General features: G+C 42.2%; 1 protein-coding gene across 1 annotated transcript; it reads left to right on the top strand.

Moving 5' to 3' along the window:
* The first annotated feature begins 11015 nt into the window (after positions 1-11015).
* LOC145043032 (uncharacterized) lies at positions 11016-13250 on the top strand. Its single transcript, XM_078991569.1, has 3 exons — positions 11016-11641; positions 12206-12597; positions 12688-13250. The coding sequence occupies exons 1-3, from the start codon at positions 11482-11484 to the stop codon at positions 13102-13104; spliced, it is 969 nt and encodes a 322-aa protein (XP_078847695.1). The 5' UTR covers positions 11016-11481; the 3' UTR covers positions 13105-13250.
* Positions 13251-15252: the final 2002 nt, after the last annotated feature.

Raw genomic sequence — 15252 nt, 5'->3', positions numbered from 1 at the left:
TCTTGCTTCTTCTTCTAAGCTCCAAACCTTCTTCACAAAGCCAAAAACACTCTCAAGAACAATATGAGGGATAGGGTTTCGCTCTACATCTCTCTGGAAGTGTTAGGGATAAATGAGGCCAAGTTAGAGTGTTTAAATAGGGTGAAAACACCCGGATTAGGGTTTTTGCTGAAACAGGGTCTACTCGCCAAGTCCGGCGACCGACTCGCCGAGTCCAAAGTTCAGTCCCCGCGCCTTATCCCACTCATACTCGGTGAGTTGGCCCATCAACTCGGCGAGTCCAAGGAAAAAATGTATTATTTTAAAAATGTAAATTGCAAGGAGTACGTGCCGGGAACTAGGTGCTACAAATCTCCCCCACTTATCTTAGACTTCATCCTCGAAGTCTGCTGCTCGATCCTGAAATAGCTCGGGGTAGTGCTCCATCATCTCTTCTACCGTCTCCCAAGTCCATTCCGATCCCTTCCGGTGTTGCCATTGCACCTTCACGAGTTCCACCCTTTTGTTCCTCTGATCTTTCGACATCCTGTCTAGGATTTCCACAGGCCACTCAATGTAATTCAGGCTGTCGTCAACCTGAATATCCTCCAAAGTCACCACTGCCGAGTCGTCCACCAAACACATATGCAACTGAGAGACGTGGAAAGTGTTGTGGATTTGGCTGAGTTCGGCTGGCAGGTCCAACCTATACGCCACCGCGCCCACCCGGGCTACAACCCTAAATAGCCCGATGTACCTTGGGACTAACTTTCCTTGCTTTCTGAATCGGATGCGCCTTTCCATGGCGACACCTTCAAAGGAACCATATCCCCGACTTGGAATTCCAAGTCTGAATGGCGCTTGTCGGCATAACTTTTCCGCCGACTCTGTTCAGTCTGAAGACTGCTCCGGACCTGCTGAATCTTCTTTGTCGTCTGAAGCACCACTTCGGTGCTTCCCATGACCCTCTGGCCAACCTTTCCCGAACATATCGGGGTCCTGCATCTCCGTGCATACAACATCTCGAAGGGAGGACGGTCAATACTCGCGTGGTAGCTGTTGTTGTATGAGAACTCAACTAAAGGAAGATAGGTATCCCAACTACCACCGAAATCTAGCATGCATGCCCGCAACATATCCTCAAGATTCTGGATGGTCCGTTCACTCTGACCATCCGTCTGCGGGTAGAAGGCAGTGCTAAAATGCAGACGAGTGCCCAACTCATCATGAAACTTCTTCCAAAACCTAGAATTAAAATGCACATCTCTATCTGAAATCACTGATATTGGCACCCCGTGCTGCGCCACTATCTCCCTGATATAGATGTCGGTCAACTTCTCGGCCGAGATGCTCTCTTGCATCGGAATAAAATAGGCGCTCTTGGTCAATCGATCCACGATGACCCATATAGAATCCACGCCTCGCGCGGTCCTGGGAAGCTTCGTGATAAAATCCATCGTAATATCCTCTCACTTCCACAATGGGATTTCCAACAGCTACATCTTGTCGTGCAGTCTCTGATGCTCGGCCTTGACCTTCCTGCAAGTCAAGCACCGCTCGACGAACCAAGCCACATCCCGCTTCATGCAGGGCCACCAATAGTCAAGACGAAGATCCCTATACATCTTCGTCGCCCCGGGATGAATGGAGAACCGGTATTTGTGTGTCTCCTCCATCAGAACCTGATGCATGCCACCAAGATAAGGGACCCACACCCTACGGTGAAGAGTCAATAACCCTCAGCTATCATAGTCGAAAGAGGAAACCTGCCCCACAATCCGCTCACTCTTCTGATGCTCCTCCTTCATAGCCTCATGCTTAGCCTCCCGAATCCGCTCCAATAGCGGAGTCACTACTGTCATCCGTAGACAGATATCTCAGATCGGTGCTGCCTTACGGCTAAGCGCGTTGGCCACCACATTGCCCTTCCCTGGGTGATAAAGGATCTCGCAATCGTAATCTTTTACCACATCCAACCACCGTCGTTGTCTCATGTTTATATTCGGCTGATCCATGAGGTACCTCAAACTCTTATGGTCCGTGTAAATGGTACAGTGAGCCCCATAGAGGTAATGATGCCAAATATTGAGGGCGAACACAACCGCCCCCAGCTCTAAGTTATGTGTCGGGTAATTTGCCTCCTGAGGCTTCAGCTGCCTCGACGCGTAGGCGATGACATGCCCTCTCTTCATCAATACCGTGCCCAAAACTGACATGGACGCATCGCAGTACACAACAATATCCTCTATGCCATCTGGCAGGGTTAAGATTGGCGCCTCACACAATCTCTGTCTCAGTGTCTCGAACGCTGCCTGCTGTTCAGGCCCCCAACGAAAGACCACGGCCTTCCTTGTTAGCCTGGTCAATGGTACAACTATCTTTGAGAAATCCTGGATGAATCTCTGATAATAGCCTGTTAATCCCAGAAAACTCCAAATCTCGGATGGAGACTTCGGAACCTCCCATCTCATCACGGCCTCCACCTTGGCCGGATCTACTGAAATCACGTCCTGGTTGACTAGATGCCCTAGAAACTGTACCTCGCGCAACCAGAACTTACACTTGGAGAACTTGGCATACAAGCTCTCCCTCCTCAAAGTCTCCAGCACCTCTCGTAGGTGCTCCTCATGCTCCTCCTGCATCTTGGAGTAAACCAAGATATCATCGATGAAAACTATCATAGACCGATCCAGCATCAGTCTGCACATGCGGTTCATGAGGTCCATGAACGCGGCAGGAGCATTGGTGAGCCCAAACGACATCACCACGAACTCATAATGGCCATAGCGCGTCCGAAATGCGGTCTTCTACACATTCCCCTCTCTGACCCTCGTCTGATGGTAACCTGAACGCAAATTGATCTTGTAGAACCAAGATGCTCCCTGTAACTGCTCAAAGAGATCATCAATCATCGGGAGTGGGTAACGGTTCTTCACCGTTACCTTGTTCGGCTCCTGATAGTCTATACACATCCAATGTGACCCGTCCTTCTTCTTCACGAACAAAATCCGAGCTCCCCAGGGTGAACTACTCGTCCTGATAAATCCCTTGTCTAGCAGCTCCTGCAACTGCGTAGACAACTCCTGTATCTCGGGATGAGCCAACCGATAGGGTGCCTTGGCTATGGGAGCCACACCAGGGACTAAGTTGATCCTAAACTCCACCTGATGCTTCGGAGGTATCCCAGGCAGCTCCTCGGGGAATATATCCGCGAACTCTTGTACTACAAGCACCTCGTCCATCGTCGCTCTACCCGCCTCTCGGGCATCCATAACGTACGCGACATAACCTGTGCAACCCTGCTGGAGGTAGCGCCTTGCCCTCGCCACCGAGCATAAGGTTGGCCCACCCTGTGGTCTCTCACCCTGAATCACTAACTCTCCCCCACTTGGGGCTCTAACTCACACTAGCTGCTACGCGTAGTCTATCACTACTCTAATGGGGCTCAGCCAATCCATACCAATAACGACCTTGTTTCACCGCAACAGAATGGGAACCAGGTCAACCAGATATCGCTCCTCAAACAATCTCAATACACAATCCCGGAAAACCTCTGATTCTCGAACCGATCGATCGTCGGTAATCTCCACCTCTAAAGGGAAATCCAACCTGCCCAAAGACTCAGGAAACTTCTTGCTAAGCGCAAGGGAAACAAATGATCGGGTAGCCCCCGAATCAAACAACACCTGAACCGGGATACCATTCACATGGCACGATTCTAAGCAGAGCACATACACATAACATATCAACATTACAGTAGCATAACATAAAAGCATAAATAAAGAATCATACCAGTCACCACATCGATTGCGGTGCGTGCCTCCTCAGTAGTCAACTGAAAGGCCCGGCTCCTCACCACTGGAGCCTCTGTCTTGCCCTGTCGGCCATCTGTGATCCTCAGAGTCGTTGGATCCGGTGCTTTCACAGACGCTGATGTTGCTGTTAATTGAGGGCAATTGGCCCTCTTGTGGCCCCTATGGTAGCAATGGAAACACAGCAACTCAGATATCTGAACAACTGAGGCAGGGGCAGTACAATCCCTGCTAAAGTGTCCCATCTTGCCGCACTTGTAGCAGCCCGATGATCCCAATCTGCATGCTCCCTCGTGTGACCTGCCGCATTTCCCACAGCAGCCCGGTCCTCATTGGCCTTTCCACCTACCATCTGATCCCTTGGGCTTCTTCCCCGAAGCCCCAACCACCTGCCCCGCCTCTGCCTTCCTCTTCCGGATATGCTCCAGATCAATCTCCCTCTCCCTTGCCCTGGAAATCATGGACTCCATAGTAGGGCAAGCTGAAAAGCTAACATGCTCTCAGATGTTAGTGCGGAGCATGTCATGGTAACGGGTCCTCCTCATATCCTCATCTCCAGCATACTGGGGCACCAGCAATGCCCTCTCCTGGAACTTGGCGGTGATCTCCATCACAGTCTCCGTAGTCTGTCTCATGTCTAAGAACTCCCTGGCCAGCTGCTGAAGCTCGACAGCCGGCGCAAACTCTACCCTGAACCTGGTCACAAAGTCCGACCAGGTCATAGCCTCAACATCCGAGGCTCCCAACGAGTCACCGACGGACTCCCACCAATCTCTAGCTCTGTCTCTCAAACACCCTGCTGCGTATCTCACCTTCGACCCCTCGGGGCAGTAGCTAGTCAGCTGTGCGGACTCAATGTCCGCAATCCATCGTCTGGCAGCAATGGGGTCCTGCGCCCCATGGAAATCCGGCGCACCACTGCCCCTGAAGTCCTTAAAGGACAGTGTGCGAGATCCTAACTGGCCAGATGCCATGTAACTCCTGAACGCGCTGAGGCGGTCCTCCATCAGCTCGACTATCCCTTCCTTGATCGACCCAAAAATGATGGGGGTCGACTCAAGGATGCCTCTGGTGATCTCTGATGCGATGAACTAGCATAGCCTTTCATTTACTCGCTCGGAACCTGATCCCAAACCCAATACCTCTCCAGAACTTCCACCAGCTGGCCTCTGACGTAGTACCATCATTCTGCAATACACACGGCAACCATTACTGATACTGATACTTCTAAAGGAATCACATCCATTTCAAGTTCCCTGGTCTTTTCTTGGCCTTCCTTATTTCGGGTATGGATCCTCTTCTTTCAGTAGTACGGGCCCATACTACCTTCTACATATATCCGTACCTTCTTCAAGGACTGCCTCAGCTCCACCAGATCCCTTTCACTACTGCTGATCACTACTATACTCATCCTAGGCTTGCCCTAGGGAAACCTCTAACTCCACCCTACCCGGTCCTCAGCTGTTGAAGGCCTCATTAAGATGCCAATTAGCCATTACCTGAATACCATCACATGTGATGAGGCTCAAATAATCCATCGAGTAACCGACTCGTCCCTACAACGGTTAGACTCAAACGAGAGCTGTGCAATAGGGCCAAATTCAGCACTCTAAGTTTATTCAACCCTGGTCACATGTGACGTGATGTATTCACCTAACGGCTAACTCCCATCACTCATAGCCCCACAAAGAACAAAGCAAGCAGCATTCAGACAAAAAGAAACAACCTCAAGCAATTCCGTCCTCATAGAGAGAAACGGGTCTAACATACAATGCTAAACTCATACTATCAGGTATAACCTAAACAGGCTATCCTACTGCTGTCTACTCAATACTAGCATGCACTTCTCATAAGATGAAGCACATAAAGCAGGCACGTAAGGCATCACTCCTAGATCCTTAGTCCTATTCTAACATGTTGTTCTACTAAAACTGTTAAACATAACATAAACTTGTATGGGTATTTTGGGGAATACTTACTTGAGCCTGGCCGGTCGCGCACATCACACACTTCGTTCTTTCGTAAAACTCTTTACTTAATCCTTTAGAAAACCTTTTTTTTAAATCCTTTAATCCCTTGATTTGAGTTCAGACATCCCCGAGGGTGTGTCCGAATCCCTCAAACCAAGGCTCTGATACCAACTTGTAACGACCCAATTTTTTTTTATGTCCAAAAAATTCATTTTTAATTAAACACCTTGCAAAACATTTGAAAATAAACAACATTTGATCATATCATTTTGTAAATCATGTTACGTGTCTGAAAACCAATACATGGAATCAACCATAGTGTCAGAGTACAAATCCCAGAACAATCTCATAATGTGGAAAACAAGGGGTGTGTATGATGTGCCGCTACCGTGCCAACTCCTTCCCCTTTGCTGAAGAGGTACATGAAACTAAAACTCTAAACTGTAAGCATGAAGCTTAGTGAGTTCCCCCATAATAACACATACCATACAATCATATAATGAACAGCTAAGAGATACAGGCCTTGCCCACACTCATGGAGATACAGGCCTCACCTACACTCCGCTAACTAGGAGATACGGGCCTCATCCACACTCCGTTATCTAGGAGATACAGGCCTTGCCCACACTCCGCTATCTAGGAGATACGGGCCTCGCCCACACTTCGCTATCTGAGAGATACGGGCCTTACCCACACTCCACTATCTGGGAGATACGGGCCTCGCCCACACTCCGCTACTAAACCATAACATACAAGTATCACACAGACAACAAGTATAAACAATTCTACCACACTAGCATATATCATTATCAAACTCAACTGTGAGATACGGGCTCTGCCCACACTCCGATACTATTATATCGTCTATACGGGCTGGCCTTGGTGCCTTAGACCCGTTCCTACTGGTAGGAAACTCACCTCGAAAAGTAGCTACCAAGATTCTGACTGTCGCACGTCTGCCTACTGCACCGGAAATCCTTCGGCTACAAATCCATAAACATAGATTAGCCACTCATAACTACCCTCAGATCAAATGACTGACCTACCCCTGGTCTAAGGTCAACTCCTTGGTCAAAGTCAACTTCCAGTTGACTGGACTCGCCGAGTCCTTCTCCTACTAACCTGGTCCTGCACGCCAAGTCGCTCTTCCCACTCACTGAGTCACCCTTAACTCACTACTTGGGACTATAGAACCGACTCGCGATCCGACTCGCCGAGTCCAAGAACAACTCGCCGAGTTTGAAGAACAACTCGTCGAGTTCCAGGTAATATTCATATGACTCGCCGAGTTGTTCATCCAAATCGCCGAGTCTAAGGTCACCTTCATAGAACTCGCCGAGTTCCACCTTGGGACTCGTCGAGTCCTTATGACCCATTTCCCATACATACCAAATCTGAGACATGCAACGCTTCAAACCATAGATCCATGTTCCTTGAGCATGCTTATCACGTAAAGTTGCAAACTTTACGTGCATCCATGGCCCTATAATCTCAAAAAGGCAAAACCAAGCTCTTCATGAGTTCATACACTCAATGGGGACCTCAATCACTTCAACCACAGAAACTTTATACTACTAATACGCCCATAAGGTCCAAATCTGGAGTCCTTTCAGAACATAGAGCATTAACACATGGAGCTTGAGGTTTTAGGGCTTGAAAACCACTAATTTGGGACAAAAAGGGGATCTAATGAACTAGTGATCAAGGTAAGAACGTTTCTACTTGAATGGAAGCTTCTCACAGTGTAGATTCCGGATCTATCTCCCCTCCTTGCACACTTCAACCTCTTCCTTCTTCTTCTAAGCTCCAAACCTTCTTCACAAAGCCAAAAACACTCTCAAGAACAATATGAGGGCTAAGGTTTTGCTCTACAGCTCTCTGGAAGTGTTAGGGACAAATAAGGCCAAGTTAGAGTGTTTAAATATGGTGAAAACACCCGGATTAGGGTTTTTGCTCAAACAGGGTCTACTTGCCGAGTCCGGGGACCGACTCACCGAGTCCAAAGTTCAGTCCTCGTGCCTTATCCCACTCCTACTTGGCGAGTTGGCTCATCAATTCGCCGAGTCCAAGGCAAAAATGCATTATTTTAAAAATGTAAATTGCAAGGAGTACGTACCAGGAACCAGGTGCTACAATCACCTTTAGTCCTTCTACTTTTATTTAATCTAATTAATTCCAATTAATTTTTGATTAATTCTTAATTAAATAATAACATTTCTAATTGATATATTATTCTCATAATATATTAACAACCCCTTTATTTTGATTTCTAATTAATTTATTAACCATGTACTAAATTAATAACTTAGTCTCTCCCTCTCTCTAAAAGCTATCATATTCAATTGCTAGGTGTGAGGATAGCCCAAAAGGATTGTGTTACTATTAGTTCAAGTTTATACCAATTATAGTTATGGGCTTAGACACCTAATCCAACAAACACCTGGTCTAAATTCATTGATACGATTGTTAATTGGTTTGTTGCCCGTGAGTGGGAGCAAGAATACAACCGCCTATCTCATTTGTTTGTTGGGTAGAACGATGTTTTCATCTAATTTTTGTAAGATAGTGGGTTGGTGGTTGAGTATCTTTAGACCGGGTAGTCATCTGGTTGAGACTTTTAAGTCTCAGATTGTTACTCTTATTGGCATGGTTAGATGCAATGTGTCATTCTTGGGAGTCGGGAGACTCGATAACCAGCTAGTTTGGATCATGTGGTCAAGAAAGGTTATTTAGAATGGTATATTATATGTGCACCAAAAGTGGCTTAATGATGGTTTCTATTATGAACCCCACCTTCTTATGGGATGTCTATTAGGAGTTTGGTTTCTAATATGTAGAGTTGGTTCTATAATCTCAAGTGATTTAACAGGTGGTGATACACCTGAGCTAGTGAGGGATTTCGACCAATGTGTGAATTCTTGGATAGACCATTCTTATGCTTGTGGGGGCAGCGGGTTGGTGATGACTTGTCAGGAAGTCAAGAATATATTTAAATTTTTTGGGCAAAATTCACTATCGGAATGTTTTGAGAAACTTTTCAGCATGTTTTAGTGTTATCCGTAGTCAGGGACTAGGGGTAGGTTCGACGAATGGATGATCATCAGTCTTAGGGTAATGTTTTTGAAAAAAGAAGGATGGGAAGTATATTGACGAGGATGGTTTGTGGTTATAGTACTAAGAGTCTCCGATTTGTGTGGTTTTCTCTCGAAGTTGGACCATGCAGTTAGGGAGAGAAAGAAAATTGTTGTGTTTGACCATTTTCAAGATACTGGGTTGCTTGTTTCCAGTTGGTGGTTTTCGAGTGGTCTCTCAAGTTTTATTTATAAGATGTCGTAATTTCAAAATGGTTAAAGGGGGTTTATGGAATTTGCTTTTGTTTTAGAAATCATAACCGAGACGGATTTCGAGGACAAATTCTAATTTAAGTGGGGGAGAATTGTAACATACTGTTTCCTAGCATTTTTGAGTTGTGGGCTGAAAGTTGATTATATAAGGCTGTAGGCCTTAAGGAGACAAGATTTAGTCCTTGTAGAAGGAGGTAATGTCAATTAATAGAATTTACCCTTGAATTGTATTTTGTGTCAAAGGGTAGAAAGGGAAAAGTCATAGGCCAGGTTCTTGCATGAAATATGGATTTTTATTTGAGAAGTTTTTAGTCGAATATATTTAGACAATTATAGAGCTCTTCAACACCTTTTTGTGTGTTATGAACTTTTGGTCACTTTAAGAGCATAACGTTTAGATCTTGAAAGTTTGTGACCTACTTATGGATAAAGTTGAAAACTTTATCCATCTAAACATCATTTTAATTCAAATTTGAAGGTTGGAGACTTAAACTTAATGGACAAAGTTGAAAAAGATGCACTTTGGGGTCACTTTGGGACTTCAAGACTATATATTGTTTGGTGGGACCATTCTAATGGATAAAGTTGGAAATTTATTTATTATGGAGCTATTAGGAACCATAAAAATGTGATCTTGTCCCTTCTAGCTCTTCCATGCAAGTAGGGGCAGAACGTAAATACTAAAACCGAGGGGGCCGAAATCAAAACTTTATAATAACTATGTAAATGAAATCGTTTCAAAATATGACATCAAATTTTAAACAAATAAACTAAATATATTTAACAATCAAATTTTAAACAAACAAACAACCCGGGGAGGCCATGGCCCCCATTGGCCCCTCTTAGGATCGTCCGTCATGCAAAAGTTGTGATGTCTTAATCGATTAATAAGTTATAGTTTTAACTTTTCGACCTTCCCTAGCCACGGAAAGTCATAAAGGTGGAAATTTTATGACTTAAGACAATGTTTTGAGCAAGGTTGCAAAAAACGTTCGACGTTAGCTAGTCGGTGGACTGGGGTCAAGGGATTAATCGGTTAGGCGGAGATTAATCGGTGGATTAATCGGGTACCATTAATTGCTAATTTTTTGAATTTTCAAAAAATAAATATGACTAATATCATATCAAATTTCGTAAATATCAGTAATATGATAACAAAATAGGTTAATATGATTAATACAATTAATATCAAAGTTCGTAAATACCAGTAATATGATAACAAAATAGGTTAATATCATGTCTCAAATAATTTCCATTAATATAAAACTTCTTCAAAATGTTAAAATTTCTTCATTTTATAATGTTTCACTCATTATGTATGCAATGATTAATCGCTAGGCACCCTCTAATCGGTCGAGTAGCGCTTAGGGATTAATCGGAGATTAATCGGGACCTAATCAGGATTTTTACAACAGTGGTTTTGAGCAAACACACCAATCTGTCCAATTAAAACTATTTTTGTATCTCCTATGTTTAATCCATGTGAATACCATCGCCTTGATATTATCCGTCACCTTTGAAAGAGAGATTAAACTGTTATTAAACAACTTGTCATTTTTTGCCTTCCAAATCCACCACACAGTACCATAAAAAAAATAAAAAATAAAAAATAAAAAATAAAAACCCTACAATTTGTCAAATGGATTTAAATGAAATTGAAAAAATTAAAAAAAATATATATATCATATTGAATTGAATGATGATATGTAACAAAAAAAAACATTGTAGGATACATTTTTGCTACTTCCCTATTAATAATATTCTTTTGCCCTTTTTTTACAAAACTAAAAGTCAGTTTAAATTTAAAAAACCAATCACCATAAAGAAAAAAAAAACATGATATACAGATACAATCACTATAAAACATATGTTGCAAAAAGGACGATCACTGCTATTCTACAATTCCACCCAAACAAAAGGAATCGCCATCAGTCAGCAGTTCTTGGCCTTACTCTATATATTATTTACCACTTCAAACCCTTGCCTTATCATCATATCTCGATCTCGATTTTAATACACATCAGATAGAACAACATTCACAATACTCCCTCTTTCTCTCTCACCATATCTGATCACTTTTTTGTCTAGTTTCTTCTTTTTCTCTTCGTCTTTTTGATCGGATTTGACACTCCGACAACTTCTGTTATGATGGGTGTGACCAACAGGTGTTCACATACTTCCCATATCACCGAGATCATCATCACCAGCTTCTTCCGCCACAAGTTTTAAACAAACCCATCTTCCAAATAATAATTCGGATTGAAAAATCTACGTTTTTATCGATCTAAAGTCCAAGAAATCAGTATCTTCTTATATGTAATTCATAAAAGTATTTATGGCTGGTTGATTAGTAATACCCGAGTTCTGGTGGGTGCCATGGCAGCTCGAAGCTTTCTCTACGGCGGCGATTCTGGTGGTGGTGGTGGTGGCGGCTCAGGTTTCAATTCTGTTCTGGTTACAAACAAGAGGCCGCCTTTTTCTTCTTCTATGCCTCTTGATTCCCACTTCGTATCTGGATCCACTCATTCTTTTGCAGGTAATTAATCAGTTAGATATTTCTTTAATTATCGCTTGTTTGATATTTAGTTATTTAGATCATGTTGTTTGAAAATATGTTACGATTTCTCGTGGGGTTATTGTTCTATTGATTGCCACTCGATTAAAGATTATACTTTATATGTTTGGATTCTGATACTTTTGACTTTACAGTCTGTGTTGTCTGGTTGTAGATTCATTTGAGTGATGAAAACAACAACCAAAATGGTGTTTGATTCTTTCATCATGACTTCCTAGATCTTCCAATTACTGTCTTCTTAATGTTCCCAAAAGCAATCTTTGATTTCCTGTTGACTCGTTTGACTTTGTAATCATGAAACAAGAAGCTTAATGTGCCCTTTCGAAGATTGACGCCTTTTCATTTCGAGTGATACTTCGATTCAAAAAACACATTTTTCTACAACAATTGCAAAACTTTTCACATACCCAGAATCTATATGGTTGACTTTTACGATCTTTAGTTAATTAAACCTATAAACAATTGTCGATCTAGAAACCCCTGAAATTATAAAGAAACTCATTCATGTTCTTGATATCTCATCAGGTGCTAGATCAATGGTTAGCTTTGATCAAGATGGAGGAAACGGATCAGGAAGAAACTTTTTTCAAACATTCGATCAGGAAGAAAATGGTGATGATGAATACGACGACTACTTTCAGCACCCTGAAAAGAAAAGACGTCTGAAAGCTGATCAAGTTCAGTTCCTGGAGAAAAGTTTCGAGACAGAAAACAAACTCGAGCCCGATAGAAAGATTCAGCTAGCAAAAGAGCTCGGCTTGCAACCTCGGCAGATTGCGATCTGGTTCCAGAACCGCCGTGCACGGTGGAAGACCAAACGGCTTGAGAAAGACTACGACGTTCTTCAAGAAAGCTACAACGAACTCAAAGCAAACTACGAAAATCTCCTTCAAGAAAAAGAAAAACTAAAATCCGAGGTAACGATATTTGATAGAAACCTAGTTCTTTTAAAATTTCGTAAAACGTAAGTTAAAAGTCTGAAGTTTTGTTTGAATGTTCTTGCATAGGTTCACGATCTAAGTGACAAGTTGCTTTTGCAAGAAATGGAGAAGGGAACTTCCGATTCATCAAGCACCAAAAGCCCATGTGAGCCACTGCAACAAGAACAGGCTGCAGATTTTTTGAACGATGAAGACGTTGGTGTAAGAAGCGATGCGACTGAGTCGAGTAGTCCACAATATGTTGATCTAATAGAGAGGGGTGACTCGTCGTATTTGTTTGAACAAGATCAGAGTGATGAATCTTTAGATGAAGAAGATAAGTTGGAGAAGATGTTTGTAACTACGGTTAGTGGTTACATGTTACCGAAGATCGAAAGTGGTGATTACCCAGAACTAGATGCTGTGAATTCTTCATATCTTGAGTTCCCTAGTCATGGTGAGGATGAAGATGAAGACCAACCCTTTGGCTTTTGGTCTTACTGAGTAACTCAGTACTTTATGCAAGTTTTTTTTTTTTTTTTTATTATTATTGTTATATGTACTTCATGAAATTTCTCAAGAATGTTGTAGAAAGGAATAAGATTCAAATTGTCACACCCCCGGTCTATGAGTGGTGGTTTTTCTTTTTACGATTTTGTATTTTCTCTTTTAACACAGTAAAAAATAGTAGTTATCAAGGATGTCAAATATGATGTGGAAAAATCAACATAGTAGATAAAAAATTTCAATACGGATCGGTTATCAAACAAGCTCAAATATCCAAGGTGAATACGAGTAGGGATGCATAGGATTACAATGCAATTTAGACGTTTTTGTGCACACATAATCGTAAGACCACACCCACTATATATAGTTGCGTGGGGAGGTACGTGAGTCAAATCAATCTGTTATGTGATGACACGTGGAGCACAGTAAGTCATTAAACCTTAACATAAAATATAAATTCTCCGAGATACGGAATAATGCGTAGATGCATATGATACAAGAAGTAAGAGTTTGCTAAGTAGCAACATATGCGAAGCTATTACTTTGAAACAAAAGATTACAAGAATGTGTGAGAAATGTTTACCAAAGTGTAGATATAGCTCTTAAACAACAATAGTCGCAAAAGTACATTCGTAAAAAAACAAACACAAACATATTTGATCTTCAACAATCTTCCACTTTTGTCTTGTCCGCGAAATCTTAGTCTTTCATAGGAGTCTTCACTAGAACTTTAATAACCTTAGGAAATAATACTAGAGAAATAGCAATCATAGCATTTAACACATATATAAACCATTCTAGCATTCCAATGTCTTGGTCTTCATAGTTTTCTTACTCTTTCGCATAGGACAATCCTTTGCATGACATATACAAGAAAAGTTTTTGGAAATAGGTGGTTCTCCGATATTCTTATGAAAATTTTGATAGTCAGTGTTGTGTGAATTTTTGAGCTTCAAAACAAATACCACCATATTGAATTTTTTAGCATGGAAACAACACCTCATTCAAGAGTCATAATGACTTCACCAAGGGAATAGGTCTAAATGTTCTCAAGTACGTGATCAGTAAATGAATGGTCAAATTTAGAACTTATGCAATTTCTAAAGATTGTGAGGCCATCTCTTGGTAGTAATAAATAAGAAAACTCTTGATGTTGTTCAACGGATGTTTTGCATTTTCTAGAGGAGCGTTTTGGAAATGATGCATCATCACAATGAAGTCCGAAGGATTTGTATTTAGAAATTTTACATAAGTTAACTTCATTTGCGAATTGTCAGACAACCAAACAGTAAACATCATGTATGAAAATTGTTTTCAAATTAACTTTTTGGTCACCTGGACAATTTCGATATGGACAATGCTCTAAATGCTCCAAACTACACTCTATAGCTGAGAATTAATGAAATTAATCTACTCAATCTTTCATTATAAGATATTTCTCCGAGTTTGATCCTTCTAGAGTAGATTAATTGAGGATATGGGTTAGACTTTTCTCCTTATTGTCTATGGCGACACATTGTGTTTGGGAAGGTTAAAGTAGTCCTGCTCTATGCAGTAGGCCAAGATACCCGATGCAGGGCGATTGTAAGTCGTAGGCACAGAGGCTCGGTAGGAGCGATAGGGTTGAAGCAGTAGGTCAATAAACCCTGAGAATTTCAAACCGATGGTTGATTAGGTTCGACATATTGGTTTTCCAGCCCGAGGCTGGTCGGGCCAGTCATCGGTGTTTGTGGTTATGAGCTAGCAGAGTATGATTTGTTGTTTTGTTTTCTAGTAGAAACCTCAGGTTCTAAGGTTGATTAGTTCGTTAGGGTATAAATGGAATGGAATTCGTGATGATTAGTATGGGCGTTCTGTCGAAGAGTCAAACCAAATTCAAGTTTTCATATTGCGGATTTTCAGGTGAAGTAGGGTTGTTTGGCTGCACGGGATTATGGATTCTTCTTACTCATATTGAAAAGATTTCTTTTGGGTTTAGTCACCTTTAAAGGTCGTCGAATGTCATGGTGGTGGATGTGCCCCTCAGGATGTCGAGTTGCCGAGGATGGTCAAGAATGATTTCAAGTACGAAATTGAATTTAAGTGGAGGAGAGTTGTAACACCTCATCTTTCAAGTAACTTCAAATTCATCCCATCGAATTTGAA

Source organism: Lactuca saligna, chromosome 4 (assembly GCF_052625555.1).
Source record: "Lactuca saligna cultivar CGN05327 chromosome 4, ASM5262555v1, whole genome shotgun sequence".
NCBI classification, from domain to species: domain Eukaryota; kingdom Viridiplantae; phylum Streptophyta; class Magnoliopsida; order Asterales; family Asteraceae; genus Lactuca; species Lactuca saligna.
The sequence above is the reverse complement of the archived record's forward strand: the minus strand, read 5'-3'. Positions and strand labels throughout refer to the sequence as shown.

What these genes read in the sequence shown, in the direction of transcription:
- LOC145043032 (XM_078991569.1), top strand. Translation starts at nt 11,482, where the DNA reads ATGGCAGCTCGAAGCTTTCTCTACGGCGGCGATTCTGGTGGTGGTGGT. An exon ending in ATCCACTCATTCTTTTGCAG is followed by an intron (nt 11,642 to 12,205) that starts GTAATTAATCAG and finishes ATATCTCATCAG; the next exon opens with GTGCTAGATCAATGGTTAGC. An exon ending in AAGAAAAACTAAAATCCGAG is followed by an intron (nt 12,598 to 12,687) that starts GTAACGATATTT and finishes GTTCTTGCATAG; the next exon opens with GTTCACGATCTAAGTGACAA.